Source organism: Nicotiana tabacum, chromosome 6, assembly GCF_000715075.1.
Source record: "Nicotiana tabacum cultivar K326 chromosome 6, ASM71507v2, whole genome shotgun sequence".
In the NCBI taxonomy this organism is placed as follows: Eukaryota; Viridiplantae; Streptophyta; class Magnoliopsida; order Solanales; family Solanaceae; genus Nicotiana; species Nicotiana tabacum.
The window spans coordinates 35,806,938-35,827,931 of NC_134085.1; the positions used below are offsets into that span (position 1 = coordinate 35,806,938).

The 20,994-nt window shown below is 37.3% G+C and overlaps 1 protein-coding gene across 1 annotated transcript; it reads right to left on the reverse strand.

Moving 5' to 3' along the window:
- Nucleotides 1-8,915: 8,915 nt before the first annotated feature.
- On the reverse strand, nt 8,916-18,693 carry LOC107773170 (polypyrimidine tract-binding protein homolog 3-like). Its single transcript, XM_075254680.1, has 15 exons — nt 18,551-18,693; nt 17,875-17,938; nt 15,393-15,464; nt 15,230-15,306; nt 14,998-15,079; nt 13,355-13,473; nt 12,938-13,007; nt 12,786-12,835; nt 12,627-12,668; nt 12,461-12,512; nt 12,330-12,378; nt 12,234-12,247; nt 10,607-10,714; nt 10,335-10,478; nt 8,916-9,564 (listed from the first exon to the last, which is right to left on the reverse strand). The coding sequence occupies exons 2-15, from the start codon at nt 17,929-17,931 to the stop codon at nt 9,175-9,177; spliced, it is 1,326 nt and encodes a 441-aa protein (XP_075110781.1). The 5' UTR covers nt 17,932-17,938; nt 18,551-18,693; the 3' UTR covers nt 8,916-9,174.
- Between the last annotated feature and the right edge of the window lie 2,301 nt (nt 18,694-20,994).

Here is a 20,994-nt window from a genome sequence, read left to right on the forward strand (position 1 = left end):
TCCAGTTTCTTAAGGTAAAAACGGGAGTCCTAAGGGGTAAATTAGGAAATCTAGGTGGAAGAATCTCATTCAACTGAATAGGAAGCTTCCTAGAAGCTAGGGTGGGGGATATTTTGAAATTTTGAGATTTACACTAGGGATTTCTAAGCTAAAATGAAAATTTTAGAAGGTTTTAAGTTCAATTTTGAACTCTTCGAGGCTGCCCTAGTGCCTTGCCTATAAAGGCATCCTAACTTGACTCTCAAGTCAGAACTTCATTGATAGAAAATACAAGAAATATATAGCGGCAACAAAAACATCAGTGAAAATACTGTTACCTTGGGTCTTTTCTGTGGATTTCTTAGTTTTCCAGCTTCTAAGAACAAATTTGAATCCAAATGAAGCTGAAATGGTTTAAGGATAATGGTAAAAAGGGTCTGATTTGAAGTTCTGGTCGATTGGGTAGCTTGATTTTAAAGTTCTTCTCCTCCTGATTGTCTCTGCATTGGGTCATTGACTGCTACTGCTATTGTTGAATTCCTTACCCTTGTATTTGTTCTCTCAATATCCAGGTACTTCTTACATCCTGAATCGCATGTGAAGTGCAAATGTATATTCAACATGGGAGATTAATGATAAATGTTGGAATTCAGCTTTTATCCTTCAAAGATCTTGTGATTGCTATGTATTTTATACCTTCTTTACATGTTTAGTTGTTCATTTTATATCTCTGGTTTAAATTTCATTTACAAGATGGCATGGTGTTATAATTTAGCAAGTTTGGGTTTGTAAGTTATTTGCAGTTTGTTTGTTTAGATGGGAGTATAATATTTAAATCTCTTGTAGTATAGTTGACTTGTTCATCCTTCTAATTATAGAAGTTGCAACCTAAAGTTAAATCTTATCTCTGTTTCATGTCATAATCTCATTTTCTGCTGTATATTTTTCATTACTATTAAAATATGGGTAGCATTAGGGACCATTTCATGGGTTGTAAGGTAGTGTTGGGTTGATTATCTGCAATGAGGCCTACTGTTGTGCTTGGGTCACAAGAGTAAAAGCAGGAATGGTCCTAGTGCTTATCTCATTTGGTCTTGTTCAGTTGTAGGTTATCACTTCATGCATGGGTTTGAAATTAGTAGTAGTTTGTGTTAAACAATGAAACTGAACAAAAATGGTATTTAGCTCGCACATTCATTGTTTGGTATTAAAAAAATTTATGAAAGCATGCTGGATTTTGGTCGTGACCATTTTTTTGAATTTTGATTTTTTTCTTAGGGTGGAGGTGTTTTTCTTGGATTGCTAGGTGACAGGAATTGTTGAGTTTATTTAATTAGTTGAAGTTCATAAATAATTTCATTAGTTTAATTCCTTGTCTTCCTATATCTTTCAACTGATTGGTTTTATTTGGTCAAGCAAATGTGGGAATTCATAGAACTGGGCCTAACATTGGCCCAGTTGAAGAAGATCATGACAGACTCGGCAGTTTGTCCCTGTTTTTGGGTCTTCCCGTCCACTTAAAAATGGGCTCCTCTCAGGCCAGGTCTCAGAAGGCATTCATAAAGGACTTGTCTATTTCATGGGCTTGAATTTGTTTAATTTTGCTAAACCCATCCTTCGTTATTGTGAGAGCATCGTTGTTGGAACAAGTCTTGTTTAATAGCTTAGTAATGTGACGCAGGATCGGCTACCCAGTAGGCTCGATTCTCAGCAATTAGTACCTTTCAGCGACCTCCCTTAAGCTAGATTCCTGAGAAATAAATTGGGTCAGGCCGTATTAGAGAAATAATAATAGTTATGGCCCTTCAAATCTTAGTTTGAATAACCTTTTAAAATGGAGTTGAGGTGCGTCGCGCCGAATATAATCTCAATTGCATGACCCACATTTAATTGGTCTTGTTTTAGATTGTTAGAATTCGAGGCGTGCCATTTAGCGAATTTTCATGGCCCTCGCCAAGTGGCAAACGCATAGTTGCTTTAGGCGCATTATTTTAATATTTTACCTTCCTAAACTTGGGTGCACATTTATGTGACCCAAATCCAAATCTCAACAATGTTGAAATATGTCAAAGACTGCGGGTGCATTTATGTGATGTGGTTCAAGACGTGTTTAAACAGCGTTGCAATATTCCTAAAATGAATAAAAGCGGTTGATAAGTTAAAATTGCACATAGGTTCAAAAATGTTTTAAATCGGATAATTAAGCCGAATATAACAGTTGAGCGACCGTGCTAGAACCACGGAACTCAGGAGTGCCTAACACCTTCTCCCGGGTTAACAGAATTTCTTCCCCGGATTTCTGGTTCGCGGACTGTTAAATAGAGTCAATCTTTTCCTCGATTCGGAATTGGAACCGGTGACTTGGGACACCATAAATCTCTCAAGTGGCGACTCAAAATCTTTTAATAATAAATCCCGTTTCGATTGTCACTTAAATTGGAAAAACTCCCTTATATACTCCCTTCCCGGGGTGTAGGTAAATAGGGGTGTGACACCTTGAACCTCAATCTGCTGCAAGACACGGTGGATTTGGTGTCGCAGTTCAATCTTCTATGCTTTGCCGCTGAAAGTGGAGCTCTTCAGGATGTTAGCGATTCTGAGCTGTCACGCGGTGTGGCCGTGATGGGCCTAATGGTGAGTTCCCTTTTATTTTCTTAGTTTTGTGACCTTTGATTCTATGCTGACTCCTTCTTGTTTTTTTTAGACTTACATGTTGGAGGTTGAGAGTGCTCGTAGGGCCGAGATTTGGGCCGAGATCTTTTTGAAAATGGACGAGAAGTATCGGCGATATTGCAACAGATGCCGGGAGATGCATGAGCATCTCAGAGCGGGTGTGGGCATCCAATCTATCAAGGAGAAATTGGAGAGAAGAGATGAGGAACTGATACGGACTATCCGCAGATGTAGTGAGCTTGAGGAGCAACTTCATGCCAAGGATGAAGAGCTTGAGGTGGGCAAAAGGGTTGCTGCTGAGTGCGAGGACCTCCAGGCAAAGGTATCGTCTCACGAGCTGAGCTTGAGCAAAATGCTACTAAGGTCAATGCTCTGAGTGCGGAATGGACGGAGAAGGTGGCCGAGATGGAGAGAGCCGAGAACGCTCAAGTGTTGGCTTTGTGAGGGTGGCGGCACTATAGGATACTATCCGCGTCCTTAAGTCCGAGCAGGAGTCTGAGAGAGCGACGGCCACGATAAGGGAGGCACGAATTAGGAAAAATAGTTGATGATGCTCATGAACTATTTTGAAAGTATACATGCATATTTAAAATATATGAGAGAAAAACTGGGTATCCACAAGCGCCCCCCCCCCCCTTCCATAAGGGTGTCGCCAAATTTCTTCAGCAAAATGGAGGACACTTTTTTTTTGGTAAATAATTTTTTATTGTGATATATACAAGGGTTTATGGAAGGCGGGGAATGTTCTAAAGGATGCCTTTGAAGATGCTCGGGCGAAGGCCCGCGAGGCTCGCAGTGCTTGCGGTTACGACCCTGCAACACCGGAGGCCGGTGAGGGCATTGATGTCCTGGATGGTCTCCCTTCTGATGATGATGATGATGATGATGATGGGGTGAACGGTGGTGAGAATGACGCTGAGTGAAGCTTTTGCTGCAACCTTTGTACTTAGTTTTTTTCTTTTGTTGTTTATTTTCATCTTTTTCCCGATGGCCTATTTCGGCCTTTCATAGGGTGTGGCTGTCGCGCATGTATATTCGAATGAAATAGTTGTTTCACCTTCGTTTGTGTATCTTCTAATTTTTTTTGTAATGAGTCCTTGATCTTTTTAATTGTGAATCTGACCTTGCGAGTTCGGGCAAAGGTGACTTCTGATTTGCCATGGAACCAACCTTAATTCAAACGAGATCGAATTTAGACTCGCCATCTTGGGCGAAGTCAGTTTTGACTCATATACTCGAGTGGGATTGAATTCCGACTTACCAATTTTAGGCAAATCAATTTTCCATATGTATTCGAGCGAGGGCGAACTCGGAGTTGCCATCTTGCGCAAATGTTTTTGACTCATATATTCGAACGAGGTCGATCTTGGGGTCGCCATCTTGGGCGAAGTCAATTTCTGACTTATATATTCGAACGAGGTCTATCTTGGGGTTGCCATTTTGGGCGAAGTCAATTTCTGACTTATATATTTGAATGAGGTCGATCTTGGGGTTGCCATTTTCGGCGAAGTCAATTTTTCCATATGTATTTGAGCCGAGGTCGAAATTCCCTTTCGTGTGTCGATGGCCGATGGCCGTGAGGGTGTTTATTTCGAGTAAGTCAGAATTGTAACCCGTTGTAAATTCGATCGAGGTCGAAATTCCCTTTTGTTTGTCGATGGCCAATGGCCGTAAGGGTGTTAATTCGAACGAGGTCGGAATTGTAACCCGTTGTAAATTCGAGCAAGGTCAAAATTTCCTTATGTTTGGCGATGGCCGATGACCGTAAGGGTGTTAGTTCGAGCAAGGTCGGAATTGTACCCATTGTAAATTTGAGCGAGATCAAACTTTCCTTTTGTTTGGCGATGGTCGATGGCCGTAAGGGTGTTAATTCGAGCGAGGTTGAAATTGTGCCCGTTGTAAATTCGAGAGAGGTCGAACTTTCCTTTTAGTTTGGCGATGGTCGATGTCCATAAGGGTGTTAATTCGAGCGAGGTCGTAATTGTACCCGTTGTAAATTCGCGCGATGTCAAATTTTCCTTTTTGTTTGTCGATTGCCGTAAGGTTGTTAATTCGAACGAGGTCGGAATTGTAACCCGTTGTAAATTCGAGCGATGTCAAAATTTCCTTTTGTTCGGTGATGGCCGATGGTCATAAGGGTGTTAATTCGAGCGAGGTCGGAATTGTACCCGTTGTAAATTCGAGCGAAGTCAAACTTTCCTTTTGTTTGGCGACGATCGATGGCCGTAAGAGTGTTAATTCGAGCGAGGTCAGAATTGTACCCGTTGTATTATTTTCACTAGAGAACATTGCTCGTCGCCGCATTGTTTACGCGTGCGTCGGGGCAAATCCCAGTTTGCTCAATTTTGCTTTCATTGGAGAATATTGTGTGTTTCAGGGGTGAGTCCCAGTTTGCCTAGCTTTGCTTTCATTGGAGAATATTGTGTGTTTCGTGGGTAAGTCCCAATTTGGGCGATTGTTTCTCAATAGTTGACCCGTACCAAACCGTTTTTGTTATTTGTAGTATGATACGGCTTGGAGGGCTTTGCTCAGTTGTGGTTTGCGAGATGGCATGGTACGGAACCTTTCCCTAGGGTGTTTTGGTGGCGTTCGTTCCTTGTTTGCGTACCTATGAGAGTGCTCGTGTTCCTGTTCTTAACCAACAAGAGAGCGTGATAAGTTAAACCCAAATGAAATTGCTTACCTAGTCCTGGCAAGTCGGTGAAAGGAGGAGCGGCGCTGTAGGGTCGCTCGCTTCGCCTCGTACCCGAATGATGTGTTCGGCTTCATCGTTAATTGTGTCTAGGCTTCTCGTGGGTGGGACTTAACTTGCCTGTTAGGGTATCGAGACCGAGTCCCAGTCCGACCCCATCCGATATGCGCAAAAAATAAAGGAAATATGTCATACTTTGTTCATAAATCATCTCGTGCGTGTGGGTACAAAAATAAGGCAGGATATGCCCGCTAGTTCAAAGGGTCACACAGTAGGCTATCATCCCTTCCTAAGAGGTGGAAGTACATGCCGGTATATAAGGTGAATATGTCGTATGCATGTTTAAGGTAGAATCACGGTCACTACGGGTGAGGCGTGGGTTTTGCATAGATATCGGTCACAATTTCTATTTTATGTGGAGATTTGACTTCGATTAGTACGGTTATCTCAAAAACTTATCTACCGTTCTTTTCGAGTTGGTGTTTATACCGAGATGCTGAGGTTATGACAGCCTGGAAGTAATACTTAGTTGGTTCCATATCTAAAGGAAACTAAAAAATTTGGCTAAGAAATCCCCACAGACGGCGCCAAATTGTTTGACCAAAAAGCGCTAACCTTTTCGTTAAACCAAATAATAATAAAAATGGAGGATAAATCTTAGCCAAACATAATTAACTCTAGATCTAAGGATATTGAGTACGAGAATCGAAAGAGACTAAGTTTATATAACACTTCGTAGAATGATTAAAAGACATCAAACGTAAATGATAAGCTTACATCTTTGATACATTGTTCCATACGTGTAAGAGCAAAGAGGATAAGAAAGGAGTGTCGTTGATAACCACGAGATCTATCTTTATAGATTCAGCAATGAAGATTACAAGGGTTTATAATCCAAAATCTAGGCTTCTACTTTGTTGTTGAAGGTCTCCTCCAAATTGTTTCGTTCTTTTCCCCCCTCGAACCCCCTTTTCTTGTTTTCTCATCTCATCTCATATATATATATATATATATATATATATATATATATATATATATATATATATATATATATATATATATATATATATAATACAAATCTTTCCCTTTATCCAACGGTCTTTAACTAGCGTACCCCTTCTCGACTATACTCTTCTTTACTTGCTCAAGCGTTACGGCATATATTCTGTCGTGCAAGCCTTTCGATGACTCGATCTCGGCAGTGGCCGAGACATTCGTCGCCATTACGCCTTATGGGCACGACTAGAGCTTGGTCGACCCCTTACCACTCCTTTTAATGGATAATCCATTTGTGATTAGATTTTGACCCATACAGTTAGTCCCTCCGCCCGTTGGGGTCGCCTCTTGGCAAGCTCGATGGGCGGATTTTGTTGATTCAAAAGTTAGGAAAAATCTGACCATTACGCGAGGAACGAGGAGCTTATGGCGAGGTAGCGACGTGACGCTTCAAGAATTTCATTGGACCATTACGTCAGTTCAGAGTTGAGTCGTCACATCAATTCAAGATATCATGAATGTTTATTATGCGTTATCATAGCACACATTTCCCAGGCACCGTATCGTTACCTGTGCCCCTTTTGTTCTCTGATTGGCGGCTCTTGGTTTTTCCGCTCAAGGCCTTTATGTCTCTACAAATAAGGGAGAAACCCTTTATTTGATTGTTGTGCTTTTCAATTATCATAGAACTTTGCAAACTTCCTTCCCCTTCTATAGTTTTCATTCTTCTACTTCCGCTAGAATTCACCGTGATCATTACCTTTTTTTCCTTCATCATTCTTGTTTATTTCGATCAAAGAAGACAAATGGCTAGTGCTCCTTCCCAGACTGATAAAGTTGTTGAAGCTTCAGTGCCAGAAAGTGACGTATCCTTACTCGAAAAGGGAATGGAGGTGGTGAAAGACGAGGGGTTTCCGACGGTGGATGAGATAGTCCCCCGTCCGGGGAAGATGAGGACTGATTTTAACAGCCCTGCCAGAAATAAACCATAGCCCGTTCTTTCCACTATGGATGATGCGGCGATCACGACGCTCAAGGCCAAGTGGGGAATCCCTGCCCATATCGAAATGGTACCAGCGGGGAAGGATATTGTACATTTGCACCGCCCAGGATACTGCGCGTTTTACGCGTATCCCTTCGTTATCGGGTACACGCTTCCCCTTCCCTCTCTGGTGGTGAACTTCTGCCGCTTCTATGAAGTGTGCCCGGCTCAATTCTCTCCATATGCGTACAAGCGCTTTCTTATGCCCATCAAGTACGCGGAGCTGGTCGGCCGAGGAATTTCCCTGGGGCACATGCTTCATATCTTTGCCTCTCATTTTCTTCGAGGTACGATGATCCATATGCACCATCGAGGAACCAAGAGTTTGGTGGTGAAGATGGACGATAAGGCCAAGCACCGCTTTTGGTAAAGCTACTTCTTATGTGCGGACAGAGCACCTTGTGGCGAACTCGGCAAGGTTTCCAGAGACGTGGAACTTCGCTCGTAAGTTTTTCCCGTGTTTACTTTGTGATTCTTCTTAAGATGGCCGTCGATTGTCTTTCTTTTAGCGACTTTGTTGAGGACTTGTTTTTTTGCGAATGTTAAGATGCGTGAATCATAAAAAGACAAACAAGATTAAAATCAGCTTATTTTGAAAAGTATTTTTTTAAAAGTACTTTTAGTAAGAAATAATTAGTGTTTGGCTTATCAATTTGGAAAACAATTTTTAAGCAGCAATTAATGTTTGGTCAAGCTTTTATAAAATGCTTCTACGTGTACTTTTCTTGAAATTGCATTTTTAAAAGGGGTATTATCACTTTTAGCCTCCGCCAGAAACTATTTACATTCGATAGCCGAAAAGGTGTATCAGAATTGTATAATTTTTGTATATAACATACATAACGTATATATATACAAAAAATATACACTTTTTTGGCTATTATTTGAAAGTGACTATACAGTGTCATTTTTTCTTTTTAAAATATGCTTTTTGGAGTAAACTACTTTTTTCTATTTCTCAAAAACTTCTTCTACCTCTACCCAAAAGCATTTTTTCCTTCTAAAAACTTGATCAAACACCTTTAACTATGAAAAAAAGTACTTTTGGCCCCAAAAAAACACCAAAGAAGCTATAAATGTCATGGACAGTGATAAAGCATACCCTACTTGCTTAGGACGAGACTCAATGTTGCATAACAATTTCCCATGAGGTCGCCCAAGGTCAAGTACTATTATTTGTATCGTTTTTCGTTCCTTTGGCTGGTAAGTGTCATGTTTTATCTTCTCTTCATTCTTTTTCTGGTTGTTTATCTACCATTAAGCAACAAATAGGTGGGAAGCCATTGCCCAGAAAAGAAAAATTAAGAGCAACTCTTAAGAAAAGAAAAGAAAAAAGATACAGTATCAAGGACTACTAATTTCAATTGGAACAAGCTATGATAATGTGGGGGCAATGGAGAGGTCATAAGAGGGGGGTTTTTTTTTCGGGGGGGGGGGGGGGGGGTGGAGGAACGGGCAAACCTATATGGGGAGATGGATCACAAAGAGTGAACGATGAATCCTACGATCAGATGGATGACGAGCATCGGAAGATAGGCTTTCAAGCTCTGTACAAATGATGGATAGAAACCTCTATCAGAATTTAGACTACCCTATTTCTACAAAAACTTAAGCAACTACCAATGATCTCCTTTAGCTCAATGAGAAAAAGGTACAATAGCTAATAGAGGCAGAAAGAGTACAATGGCAGCAGATACTAAAATTACAGATCACCGCGAAAGCACATTAGAGCATTGTTATTATTGCATCTACAATGGCGTTGACATCTTTATCATCCTATCACAAAGGCTTTTCAGATGCTCTGTAACTGAGAAAACGAAATGCGGATGGTTGAGCCACCAAGGGGTGTAGCATTTTTGCATACCAGTGCCTCAGTTGCCTGCTCCTCCTTTTCAAAAAGAACAAGAGCCTGCTGTTTGCCATTCATCTCAAACAGCTTACTATTGATGATGGGACCATGCTCCTCCAGATGTGCCACGATCTCTTCCTCTGTTACATCCTGGGGCAGGGAGGAGAGGTGGATCATCTTAGTAGGAGAGCAACAATACCGGTAGTTTTTAGCAGCATTACGGTTAAAACGGTTGAGATTTGAATTCGAGTAGTCATGTGTGTCCGGTCCGGTAGTAATATTGGGGTGCTTTGAGAAGTTGACTTCCAGCCGCTTATCAAATAATATGGCCCCCTGTATCCAAATCCGGAGGGGGAAATAGTTTCAGTATAATGTATACCATAGAGACTAAAAGGAAGCAAAAGATATAAAGGGCTATAGCACATGAATAGATGAATCTAAATGAGACAATTGAGAGTAGTTAACAATCGACATAATTTAGTTAACGGTTAGAAAGAAGTTCAGAGCTAGCACTGCAAACCAAGCTCAAATTTTCTCCAAGATGAGCCGTATAGCCAAGAGAAACCATGAACGAAAATAGAACTTGCCCCACCCATGACTAAATATTTTCTAGTGTCCTGGTATATCCACATAACTGACAGCAGCATAAACTGAAACATTGTGGAGCTACAAAAAGTAGTTATCAATGATATTGGATGCAACAAATTTACTGATATGTTGTACTACATATGACTCGCTTCATCCATCTGCTTGGTGAAAATCGAGGAATCAATGCTACTGGCAAAAGACATGATGACTGCTGGTTGTTAGGAAACATAAATTGATCCAATAAAGAAACAGAACAAAAACAAAAAAGTTATCTTTAAGAGATGAAGGAAGAATTTTTAACTAACTTTCTTGTTTCTAGTAAAGTTTGGGGGGAGGGGGAGGATAGGGCTGAAAATAGAAAAATTACGAAACTCAGATAAACAAGGGAAGGAAAACTAGAAGAGAAGCTGCTGGATGCTTTGAAAGGTATCTGTCTAGGATGCTGATACCAAATGGAACAAATAACCTCCAACTCCAAACAAAACAGATACAAAAAAGGAGAATATCATCCAGACCTTCAAAAAATGAACAGCCAACTCAGCCTGGAAGCCATCACCCATCTGAACCAGAGCATGATCTGGTTTATTGCGCAGAATCTTAATTCTGATAATGTTTCCATAAAGGGAAAAGAGATTAAAAAGCTTGTCCTCATCTATTCTCTGCAATTAGGAGAACGCAATCAGAACAAACGTCAAGATAAGTAGAACGACTTTTCAAAATATTAAAAATGATAAAAAGGAGAAAGAGTCTTTTGGTACTCATACTGGGATAAAGAACAGAAGCTTACATCTGAATCTAAATTAGACACAAGAATAGTACATCTGTCATTTGTCCCGCTAATTCCAGGTGGCAAACCACCAGCAAACGCAGCTGCAATTGCTTCAGCATTTCCCATCTATTTAAACAATGTGGAAAAAAAAACTTGAGGTACTTAATATTACTACTTAAGTTCATGTTTATACGAGAGAGAGAGAGAGGGGGGGGATTGGGTTGGGGTGGGGGGGGGGGGGTTAAAAAGAGAGGTTAGTGTAGAAACACGGGAATATAATTATAGGATAGATAAAGATGGATGAGAATAGGATAGGAATCATTATAGAATCATGAGGATAAACTTATTGAGGTAAGTATAGTTGGGTATATGATTATCTGATAATACTTGTAAGGGGTAAGGAGACAATTTATGTCATCAATGCCTAAAGTCCGCAAATAGGATTAGATGCACAAACCAAAACTAAACTCTGAGAAGATAGAAACCTTCTTCCAAGAAATTCCAATTGACGAACAAATCTTTATTGGAGGAGATCTGAATGGCCATGTCGAAAAATATAGATGGTTTCGGTTCCGGAGAATGGAAAGACAAATGAAGATGTTACATATAAAATCAAAATACTGAAACAGAGAAGTGTTACCAAGTGTATGTGATAGGGGATATCTACTAAAATGAAAGGTAAACAGTTGTAAGATCAGCAATATTATTTGGGTGAACGTTGGGCTCCAAGGTCCTACGTATCCACAAAAGTGTCATAAGAACACAGATGTAAAATGGATGTGCAGTCATTCAAAGATTAAACAGACAAAATTATCATATCTGGCAGAAGGTGTAAGTAGCACAGACGATTGGTCATGCCGTAAGTTTATCTTTAGATGCACCGATTTGTAAGTACGAAACCATGGTGATTGAAGATATTAAATGGTGATGAGGTAGACCTAAAACCACAATGAAGGAAGTTGTCTCAAGACCTATCATCTCTTGGAATCTATATATGCTGAGCAAAAAATAGAGGACAATAGAAGAAAAATTAATTGAGATTGAATTTTAGTCATGCGGGTACATATGCTTTAGGTCTAATGTTTGCTAGAAGTCTTCTGTTCTTGTTAGAGATTAATATGCCAGTAGGAAATCTAGAGAATCGTTACTGCAAGAAAACCTAAATATGTAAATATAAGGATTGTGAGGGGTTGAAATGGAGCAGCATGATAGTGAGGATTCATCTAGCCAAACCCAACTAGATTAAAATCGAGGTGTAAATGTCGTATCTGTGTAAACACAAGACAGAGAGAGGGAGGGAGAGAGAGATTGGGGGGGAAAAGAAGTTAATGCGTCACCAGAATCAGCAAATAAAGCTTCACCATCATTAATCATTATGCATGTACTATCGCATTGAGTGCATAATGATGGTAATTTCAATACATACTTCATAACAAATACTGACAACAAAGACATTAATGGTATAGAGGTATGAACAATTAATGTAAGGACAGCAAAAGTGAGTCGAGGTCACGCTCAGCTATCCAGATCTGCCAGCTCACAGATAGATAAGCAACAGAAGTTGAAATACTTGAAGATGTAATTGAAGCTGTTTTTTCCTCCAAAACAACAAAAAAATTGTTAAAGATAAAGAGAAGATGCACACCTGAGGAAATCCACCTGGAAAACCAATAAGGAAAAAATACAGTCAGCAAACTATATAATATTTGGCATTGAATACAATAAGATAAGCATTAAGCACCTGCATGAGCTCCAGAAGCTTGGAAGGAGTACATATCTCCATATCCTTGCTGTCACACAATGAAAAGTATTGAAGTCAAACCCATATTGGGAACAAACAGTATCTTAATAAAAATAGGTCAAGAAAAGTACCTGAGAGGATTTGCCCTTCTGTTCTGATGGTAGATTCGGGTTAGTGAAGTCCCTACTCAGAAACGGAAAGCACAAAATTAAAACTGTCCCGACAAACTATTAAATAAAAGCTTCTTTCATGATGCTTGAAAGGGGAAGAGAAAGCACTGAAATTGAACAAAAGTACCTTGAACGCTCATTATTGTAGTTCACTTGCAATTCATCTAGGCTAAATCACAAATAAATCTATGGTTAACACAGCTATCACAAGAAACGAGAGCAAAACTGGAAACATTTGCATGCAGATATGCAAGTACGGTAAATTGTAGAGCGAACTGAAACCTACTTAGAGAACTGTATGTCAAGCTGACAGCAGCCATCATATATATTACGCCCCTACAAGAAAATCGTATGCATTAAGCTTATTTTATCTCAAATAATAAACCAACCTGAAATAATCCAAATAAATTAAGTGATTTTATGAAGTCACAAACACACCTGAAGTGAGTTCCTTGCAGAAACAGCACTTTGTTGTAGTTGAAACTGGATTAAAGCTTGAAAACCTACGTAGTTCATAGAAAATATCAGCAGAAACAAGAGATTATGCAAGATATGGTCAAGAATGCATTAATGCAAGCATAAATATTAAAAGTCCGAATATCCTCCATGAAGCAGTAGAACCATAAGAATAAACAAATGATTTAAATACAAAATTGGAGTCCTATGATACAACAAAGAAATCCCCATTCCTCTCTTGATCCTTCTATAAATTCCAGCTAGTCTTAAATCCAAAACAAGAAAAAAATAATGAACGATATATATATATATATATATATATATATATATATATATATATATATATATATATATAGAGAGAGAGAGAGAGAGAGAGAGAGAGAGAGAGAGAGAGAGAGAGAGAGAGAGAACGTAACGATCTTCTCTACAAATCCATGTGAAGAAAACACTTGATGCAGCACATCCACAGTTATAGGGTATAGCATGTGATGTATTGTGACTAAGAGAATTCGGTTAGGCTGAGAGTCCAGAGAGCCGAAAGAGCCGAACAGCAGAGCAGCATAGAGACAGAAGAGAGAGAAGAGAAGAGAATGAATAGAGAAAAAGATGACAGAAAGGAGAAAAGAAGTAAACAAAATAAAAAAAGCTTCATCTTGGTTCAGTACTTAAAAAGGGCATAAAGACACAAAGATCTATGCAAGAGATAATGACAAAAGAACATGACAATAAGCAAGAGATTACAGAAAGTTACTACTGACTTTAGATCGTTAGCCCAGTGCCTGATCCCAAATTCAGTGTCATGTCTCCTAATTATTTCATACAAAGTGACACTTCTCTAAAAAACTCTTGTGTGCCTTACTGGCAAGTGTTGCATCAGGTAAAAACTGAAAGATGCAAATAGATTTTTTTTAACAGCAATGCTGGTTTTTCCTGCTTTTGGATCGTCAGTCAGATCAAGTTTAAAATTGGTGAGGTGGGCTAGTCACACGCTTTACTTCTTGCAGTCATCTGATCCTTCCCTTAATCCCTATTTCAATTACAACTTGTGCTATGGACAAAGTGGAGTTAGACTTCAGTAGCCTGCTTTCTCTTTCAAGTCATCAAGAAGCATTGCTTGCACAAGGAGACCTATAGTTTTTATTTCAAGGACGTACACTCCTGTTTTCAACTGAAACGATCAGGTGACAACAACATTGCACCCCCCCCCCCAAACGCCAACCTCCCAAAACAAAAGGATCAGTTTCTGCTTGCCTGGTAGTCGCCAAGATGTATCACTTTGACCGACTTTTGCAATTAGAAATTGTGCAAGAGAAGAATCACTTAAGCAGCTTAATGAAGTGAAATGTTTTTAATAGGAAGGAAGCGTTGCAAGTCAAAGCTAATTGGTCCATCACATTAGTGTAATCATGAAATCTCAAATTTTCTCCATTTATTTCCACAACTTGCACTAGACATCGCACTACTCTAGCGATACATAATCCATTAACTTAGTTTAATTTTTGTTAACTTATGTTGCGTACATAATCCATTAACTTAATTTAATTTTTGTTAACTTATGTTGCGTACGCTAGTAGAGATTTTGGCATAATTTTCTTCTTTTTAATTTCCTTTTCCTTCGATGAAGTAAGTGAAATTTTGGCATGTTTTCTGTCAATTCAAATACACACAAAGATGGTCATTTCACATCCCAATGAACTTCATTAATTACTTGTCAAATAACAAACGATTGCCTGAAAATACTTTTCAATGTCATGACCATAAAGTGAATGGTGAGCTTCTGACTAGAACTGCTGTAGAATGAACTAGTCATAGAACTATCTTTTATCAAACACACAAAAAAAAAAGTGACTCTCTTGAACATGAAGCTGATTAATGCATGTTGGGATTTAAAAGAATAACAATGCAAATGCAGTGATCTCGATCTCGAAGTCTTAGGGAGGACTAGAGGAGGGGTAGTCGTCAGTAAATCACCCCGCCATGTATAGGACTGAGTTAAATACCAGTGAACCACAAAGCAACGTGCAAAAAGGAACATCACTGACCTCATCTCCTCGCCCTTGCGTATTTTGATCCATAGTTGTCAGTTCTTGGTGAGATGAGAACTGAACATAAACATTCCTCCCCCTATAGGACAAGAAAACGAGTCACTAATCAATGTCCTACAGAGCATGCTGATAAAAATAGTGCAGCTTACAGCTTGAAATACACAGATGATTCGAAAAGCTACATATAGAGTTCTCCAAATGGAATACTAGTTTCTGTCTTAGAAGGTACCTTATGCTGGGCTGAACATTTGTGTAGAATTGCAATGCCTTTACAGCTGAAGGGACATCTTGCATTTGTAAGAGGGCCTAACAGGTACAAGAAATAAAAATGAATCTTAGAAGTAAATTCATAAATCATGAGGCCATTCAATGTGCAAGTATGAAAGAAGCACCTGATTTTTAGCCCTAAGCATTACAAGTTTGGTAATGACGCCAAATGGCTGGAATAGTTGAAGCAAATCATTCTGGAAAAGAACAAAAAATCAAAAGCATATCAATTAGTTTCCATCGAAATCATTGTTTTGGTGCGTCATGAGCTGGAGAAAGATCTAATCTATGTTATTATAGATAAAGCACAAAGCTTCAAAGCGAAATATCAATCAAAATTTTACCTCTTCGAACTTATATTCCATATTGAGCAAAATTGTAACTACAATAAATATATTTGTTTTCTATTTACGTTAGAAATTGTTAAGAATATCTTTTTACTTCGAACACAATTACATTCTTTCTTGAAAAGCTATTTTCCTTTTTTATTTACTTTAGATATATTTGTAGGAATGGATGACAACTTGATCCCTTTTTTTGGTGTTAAAACTTTTTGAGAAAATAATTTAATTCCTTCTTTGAAAATGTGTTTTCCTCTTTTATTAACGTTAGATTTTAGGGATATTTTACCTTCTTTTATTTATGTTAGGAACTTTAGAAATATTTTACCTTTTCTAGGGAAGGGCCAAATTACTCCTGAACTGTTTGATATTGCGCAAATTTTACCCTCTGTTTCAATTTTGGCCCAATTTCTCCCTCGGTGTTAGCCAAAAGTCGCATAAATACCCTTCATACTAACGGAGCTCTAGCTCGAATAAACATATAACTAAAGTTAATACGCATATAAATAAATTACCCATTAACCTGTGATCCCTTATTTAAAGAAAGCGCAAAAGAAATACATAAAAAAAAGGAGGAGAAAAACCTAAAGGACTAAAAAGAAGTTGATCTTCCTTTCTCCTCTCCCTCCATTACCTCTTTTTGGAGACCTTCAATCAGCTCTCCAACTAAATTGTCCTTTATGGCCTGGCAAGGCCCTACTACAATGGCAGATATTTCCTTTGAAGCCTCCTATCCTTTTTACTCTATTTTTTTCCTTTTCTCTAACACCGGCCTATCTTGCCAGGAATCACCGCCAATATACTCCTCCCTACTCTGTGACGGACTCCCCCTAATGTTCCAGTCCCTTTTTCCAATCTTCACACTCTTCTCGCTCAAAAATCCAATCTCCGGGAGAATGACCAGGCTCTGACCACCTTCATCAAAATGTCTGGTCAACATAAGCTCGTCAACCTTTCAGTCTTGCTAATCCTGTCCCATCGCTGTATCCCTTATCCTCCTCTAATAATTTCTTAAGCTTATTTTCGTTCTAAATAGAGCTCCATTAGTGGGAGGTTATTTATACAAACTTTAGCTAATAGTGAGCACAAGATTGGTCCTACATTAAAATTGAGGGTAAAGTAGCACAATACCGAATAAATCAAAGGGCAAATGTGATGATTTCCCCTTTTTTTTGCATTTGGAACTTTAGCAATGTTGCTGTTACTTTGAACACCAATTTAGTTCCACCTTGGAATGGGCCAAGCTCATTTAATTCCATATAGAAAAGGATATATAAAGGAATTAAATCATGAATTAGCCTCTAAAGTTCGAAACTGATTTATCTTTGTTGTTAAATTTCATCCTACTTAATCTTCAATATTACAAGACGATAGCGTTTTTCAAAAAAAAAAAAAGGATTTTTTTGTAAAAAATGGTACTCCATATCTCTTTCATTATTTTATCTTTTCTATCCAATAATTAACACAAAATACATGTAAACCGTACATGCATAAAGACTAGACGATTCCAACTAAAGGAATGCAAAGGGAAGTAATTGTCTCTACTTTCAGATCCAACATTTACTATTGCAAAAGCGAAGAGCGCACTGCTCCTTCAAAAAATAGATGAATAAACACTATAAGCCAGATTACTGCAAACAGATTCTCTTTCAAAATTCAGTCTAGGCCATAAAATAAGAGCTGAGAGGTTAAAAACAGCAGTAACCTGATCTTCAAGAGATCCATGGAAAACCCCCCCCCCCCCCTCCCCGGGACGCAGCCCACAAAAAATATTTTGACTGGTACAACTTTTCAAGAATTTCAGGAAGCGGCATGGTACATACAGAGCAAATTGCAAGAATGCTCAAACGGATTTCCTTCCTGCAGCTGTTTCAGTATGTCCTTTTTTCCCCAAAAACGCAAAAACACCATTACATCGGATTTATCTCAACTTCCTCTCTGATTAGAGAAGGTACATTACTTGTCAAAAAACAAGAAACTAGAGAAAAGGTATACATAGTTCTTTACTAGAGAAAAGGTATACATAGTTCTTTCTTCGCTATGCATCAGAAATAAAGGATTTTCATTTATACTAATTTATGCATATGATTTTAAGCTTACAACAGCGTAAAGAAAAAGATGTCAAACACTACAAACACTCATCCTTATTAACAAGGGCAGTAACCAACGACAAAAACAACTTGCTTATGAAAATTTGGAGCTCACAGGTCACACATCAAGGTAGATACCCATCAAACAAAAATTATGAAAGACCCTACAACACTACCTCTGAGATCTCATGCCCCACATTGCGAACATGAATGACCTTTGAAGGATCAGTCATTTCTTACCTGAATCACAACAAAACAATGAAACAAATGAAAATATATAAACTACTTAAAAGCACATCATAGAGAGTGCTAAGAAATGATTAAGCACATACAAGACATAAATTTGCAACAGAGGAAAAAGAGGATTCAGGAAAAGAAATAAACAAGAAGAAATTACAGCCAAAAACCAACTTTTCTATCTTATTTTGTTAGTAACGGAATAAGAAACTCAACTATTGCCAACAAGGCTACTTTCCTTTTACTCCTAACTCCTACCCCAGCCGAAAAGGCTACTGACTTGAAATCATCATTTACCACTAATTTTTTACTTAAGGTAAGAGAATATAGCAGTTCTCTCAATCTTTTTTCCCATCCAAAGAAGCAAAAGTAGCTTACAACAGACGTGGCACTTTAAAAAGCAAAATAAAACAAGATTAAGCTTTTCTAGCAAAACAAATACACAATTAAGGTTTTCCGGTAAAATTTAAAAAAAAGATTCTCTAGTTAGCAAATAAAACCAAGATTCAGCTTTTCCAGGGGCCAAACAATTTTGATCAGATTTTCCTACACAGAAAACAATATTAGTGATTCAAAACAAATTCAAGAACTTCAAATTTGCATTGACTACAACACCTTACGCGGTTCGAAAACCCAGTGCTCACTGACTAAAAAGTACAAGAAAAGTGGATAAACACGTTACAGAAGAAAGTAAGCTTAGATCTAGACAGGGAGAGAGAGAGAGAGAGAGGGAGGGGGACTAGGGTTTGGAGTACGACATGGGGATTTTTCCTTTTTATTTTTTTATTCGAAGTCGTCTGTTTTATTACGGGAAAAAAAAATTTAAAAAAAAATTAAAGTAAAAATGATATTTGAAAATTAGAATAGTGTTTTGACATGAATATAATTTTGGATTGTTTTTGAATTTTTGTGAGTGATCTTAAGTGAAAATTTTGAAAAAAAAATTTAGGAATTTTTTAAATTTTTGAAAAATTTCAAAATTTATAAAATTGAAAAATTTATGACCAAACACTAATTTCGGAAAAAAGTAAAAAAAATTCCAAAAAAAACTAAAAAACATTTATGGCCAAACGGGCCCTTCTCATTAAGTTGGACACAAACTTTTTGCCTTTTGGCTAATCAACGTGAAAAGTACTTTTGGACAATAATTTATATTTGGCCAAACTTTTCAAAAGTGTTTTGAAAGATCAAATTACGAATAAGGACATGAAGAGATTAATTTAATGGTTAATATTATATAAGTAAATAAATAGGTTTAAATATTTGTTACTAAATACAATAATTAAGTATTTTTCATTTTATGTAAGTAAATATGAAAATAAAATTAAAAATTACTTTTATTCTTTTAGATGATTTAAAATAAGTACGTTTATTTGTGTTAAGGGTGTCACACCTCCTTTTTCCGACCTCCGCGAAGGGCGTAGGAGTTTTTTGCAATTAAAGGACAATCGAAACGGTATTTATTTATTTATTTCAGAGTTGCCACTTGGGAGATTTAGGGTGTCCCAAGTCACCAATTTTAATCCCGAATCGAGGAAAAGAATGACTCCATATTACAGTCTGCGTACTAGAAATCCGGATAAGGAATTCTATTAACCCGGGAGAAGGTGTTAGGCATTCCCGAGTTCCGTGGTTCTAGCACGGTCGCTTAACTGTCATATTCGGCTTATTTATCTGATTTTAATACAATTATGAACCGATGTGCCAATTTTAACTTTTTACCACTTTATTATTATTATTTTTTTAAAAAAAAATGTGAACATCGTTTAAAACATGTCTTTGGATTATGTCACATGAAATGCACCCGCAATCCGGAACACATTTTTATTCAATGTTTTAGGATTTAGATTTGGGTCGCATGAAATGCGCATCCGAGTTTAAGAAGGTAAAATTAATTAAATCGCGCCTAAAGAGTCTAGCGCGTTATTATCTTTGGGGAAGGAAGTGAAATTCACTAAACAGTCCATCCCAAATTCTAAGTATTTTTTTTTAAATAATTAAATAAATAAATAAGATTGGAGAATCCTGTAAATTTTTGTATTATTTACATCTATTTATTTTTAGCGAAATCCTTCCTTATTTTAAGAATATCCTTTAATGACTACATTTTTATTATTACTAAGTTTGTCTATAAATATAAAATCAATCTCTACATTCTTAAAAATAACATATTAAATAGAAGAGAAAAACAAATATTAACAGAAAGTAATAAAAATTATAATTATAAATACAACGTGGAATTGTCAAATAATTTTTTTTAAAAAAAAAACTAATTATCCCATAGTCGGATTAAAAATCATATTGTTAGATGACTTGAGCTATTGAAATTAATTATTTACAAATACTGAAAATTTGAAATAATCTTGAGTACTAAACCGTATTTCTAAAAATTAAATAATTTAACCTTAACTAACCTTGTTTTAATTCAAATCCTGTCCTAATATTTGATTCGCGAAATTAATTCATGTTTTAACTGAATTTTGCTACATGATTCCAATTAACTTAACGTTGGCAATACTAAAACCCTTATGAATAAGAAACTTAATCAATTTTGCCAAACTGATTTAATAAAGCCATTTTTACGTTATTTTCTTCTATTTTAATTATTTGACAGTTTAATCAGAAATGAACATGCTTAAATATATACTACCTAATAATCAGGTTAAAGCAAAACATTATTTAATACATCGCTACAATATGCCTAATTATGCAAAACAACGGCGATTTACAGAATAATAATACATGAAATAACATAAATGCAATTAATAAAAAAAACTAAATTAAAATTTTAAACTTCCATTCTTCATTTTCAGCTTACAAAAGGCCAAAATTACAGTTGTATACCTGGTATTGTCAATATAAGAAGAAGAAAGTCAGTCACGTAGTACGTAACACAGCAACAACAATAATAACTAGCAATCCAGTCAACAGAAATCCCAGTGACAGATTTGAAAATCAAAATAAAATCCAGAAACACCGACAACAAACAACGGACAGGAATTTTCAGATTTGAAAGGCTAATTAATGTTTAACCCTTAATTTCTAAACCCGTATATCAG

What these genes read in the sequence shown, in the direction of transcription:
- LOC107773170 (XM_075254680.1), bottom strand. Translation starts at nt 17,931, where the DNA reads ATGACTGATCCTTCAAAGGTCATTCATGTTCGCAATGTGGGGCATGAG. An exon ending in AATGTTCAGCCCAGCATAAG is followed by an intron (nt 15,080 to 15,229) that starts GTACCTTCTAAG and finishes CTTGTCCTATAG; the next exon opens with GGGGAGGAATGTTTATGTTC. An exon ending in CTTGACATACAGTTCTCTAA is followed by an intron (nt 12,669 to 12,785) that starts GTAGGTTTCAGT and finishes TTTGTGATTTAG; the next exon opens with CCTAGATGAATTGCAAGTGA.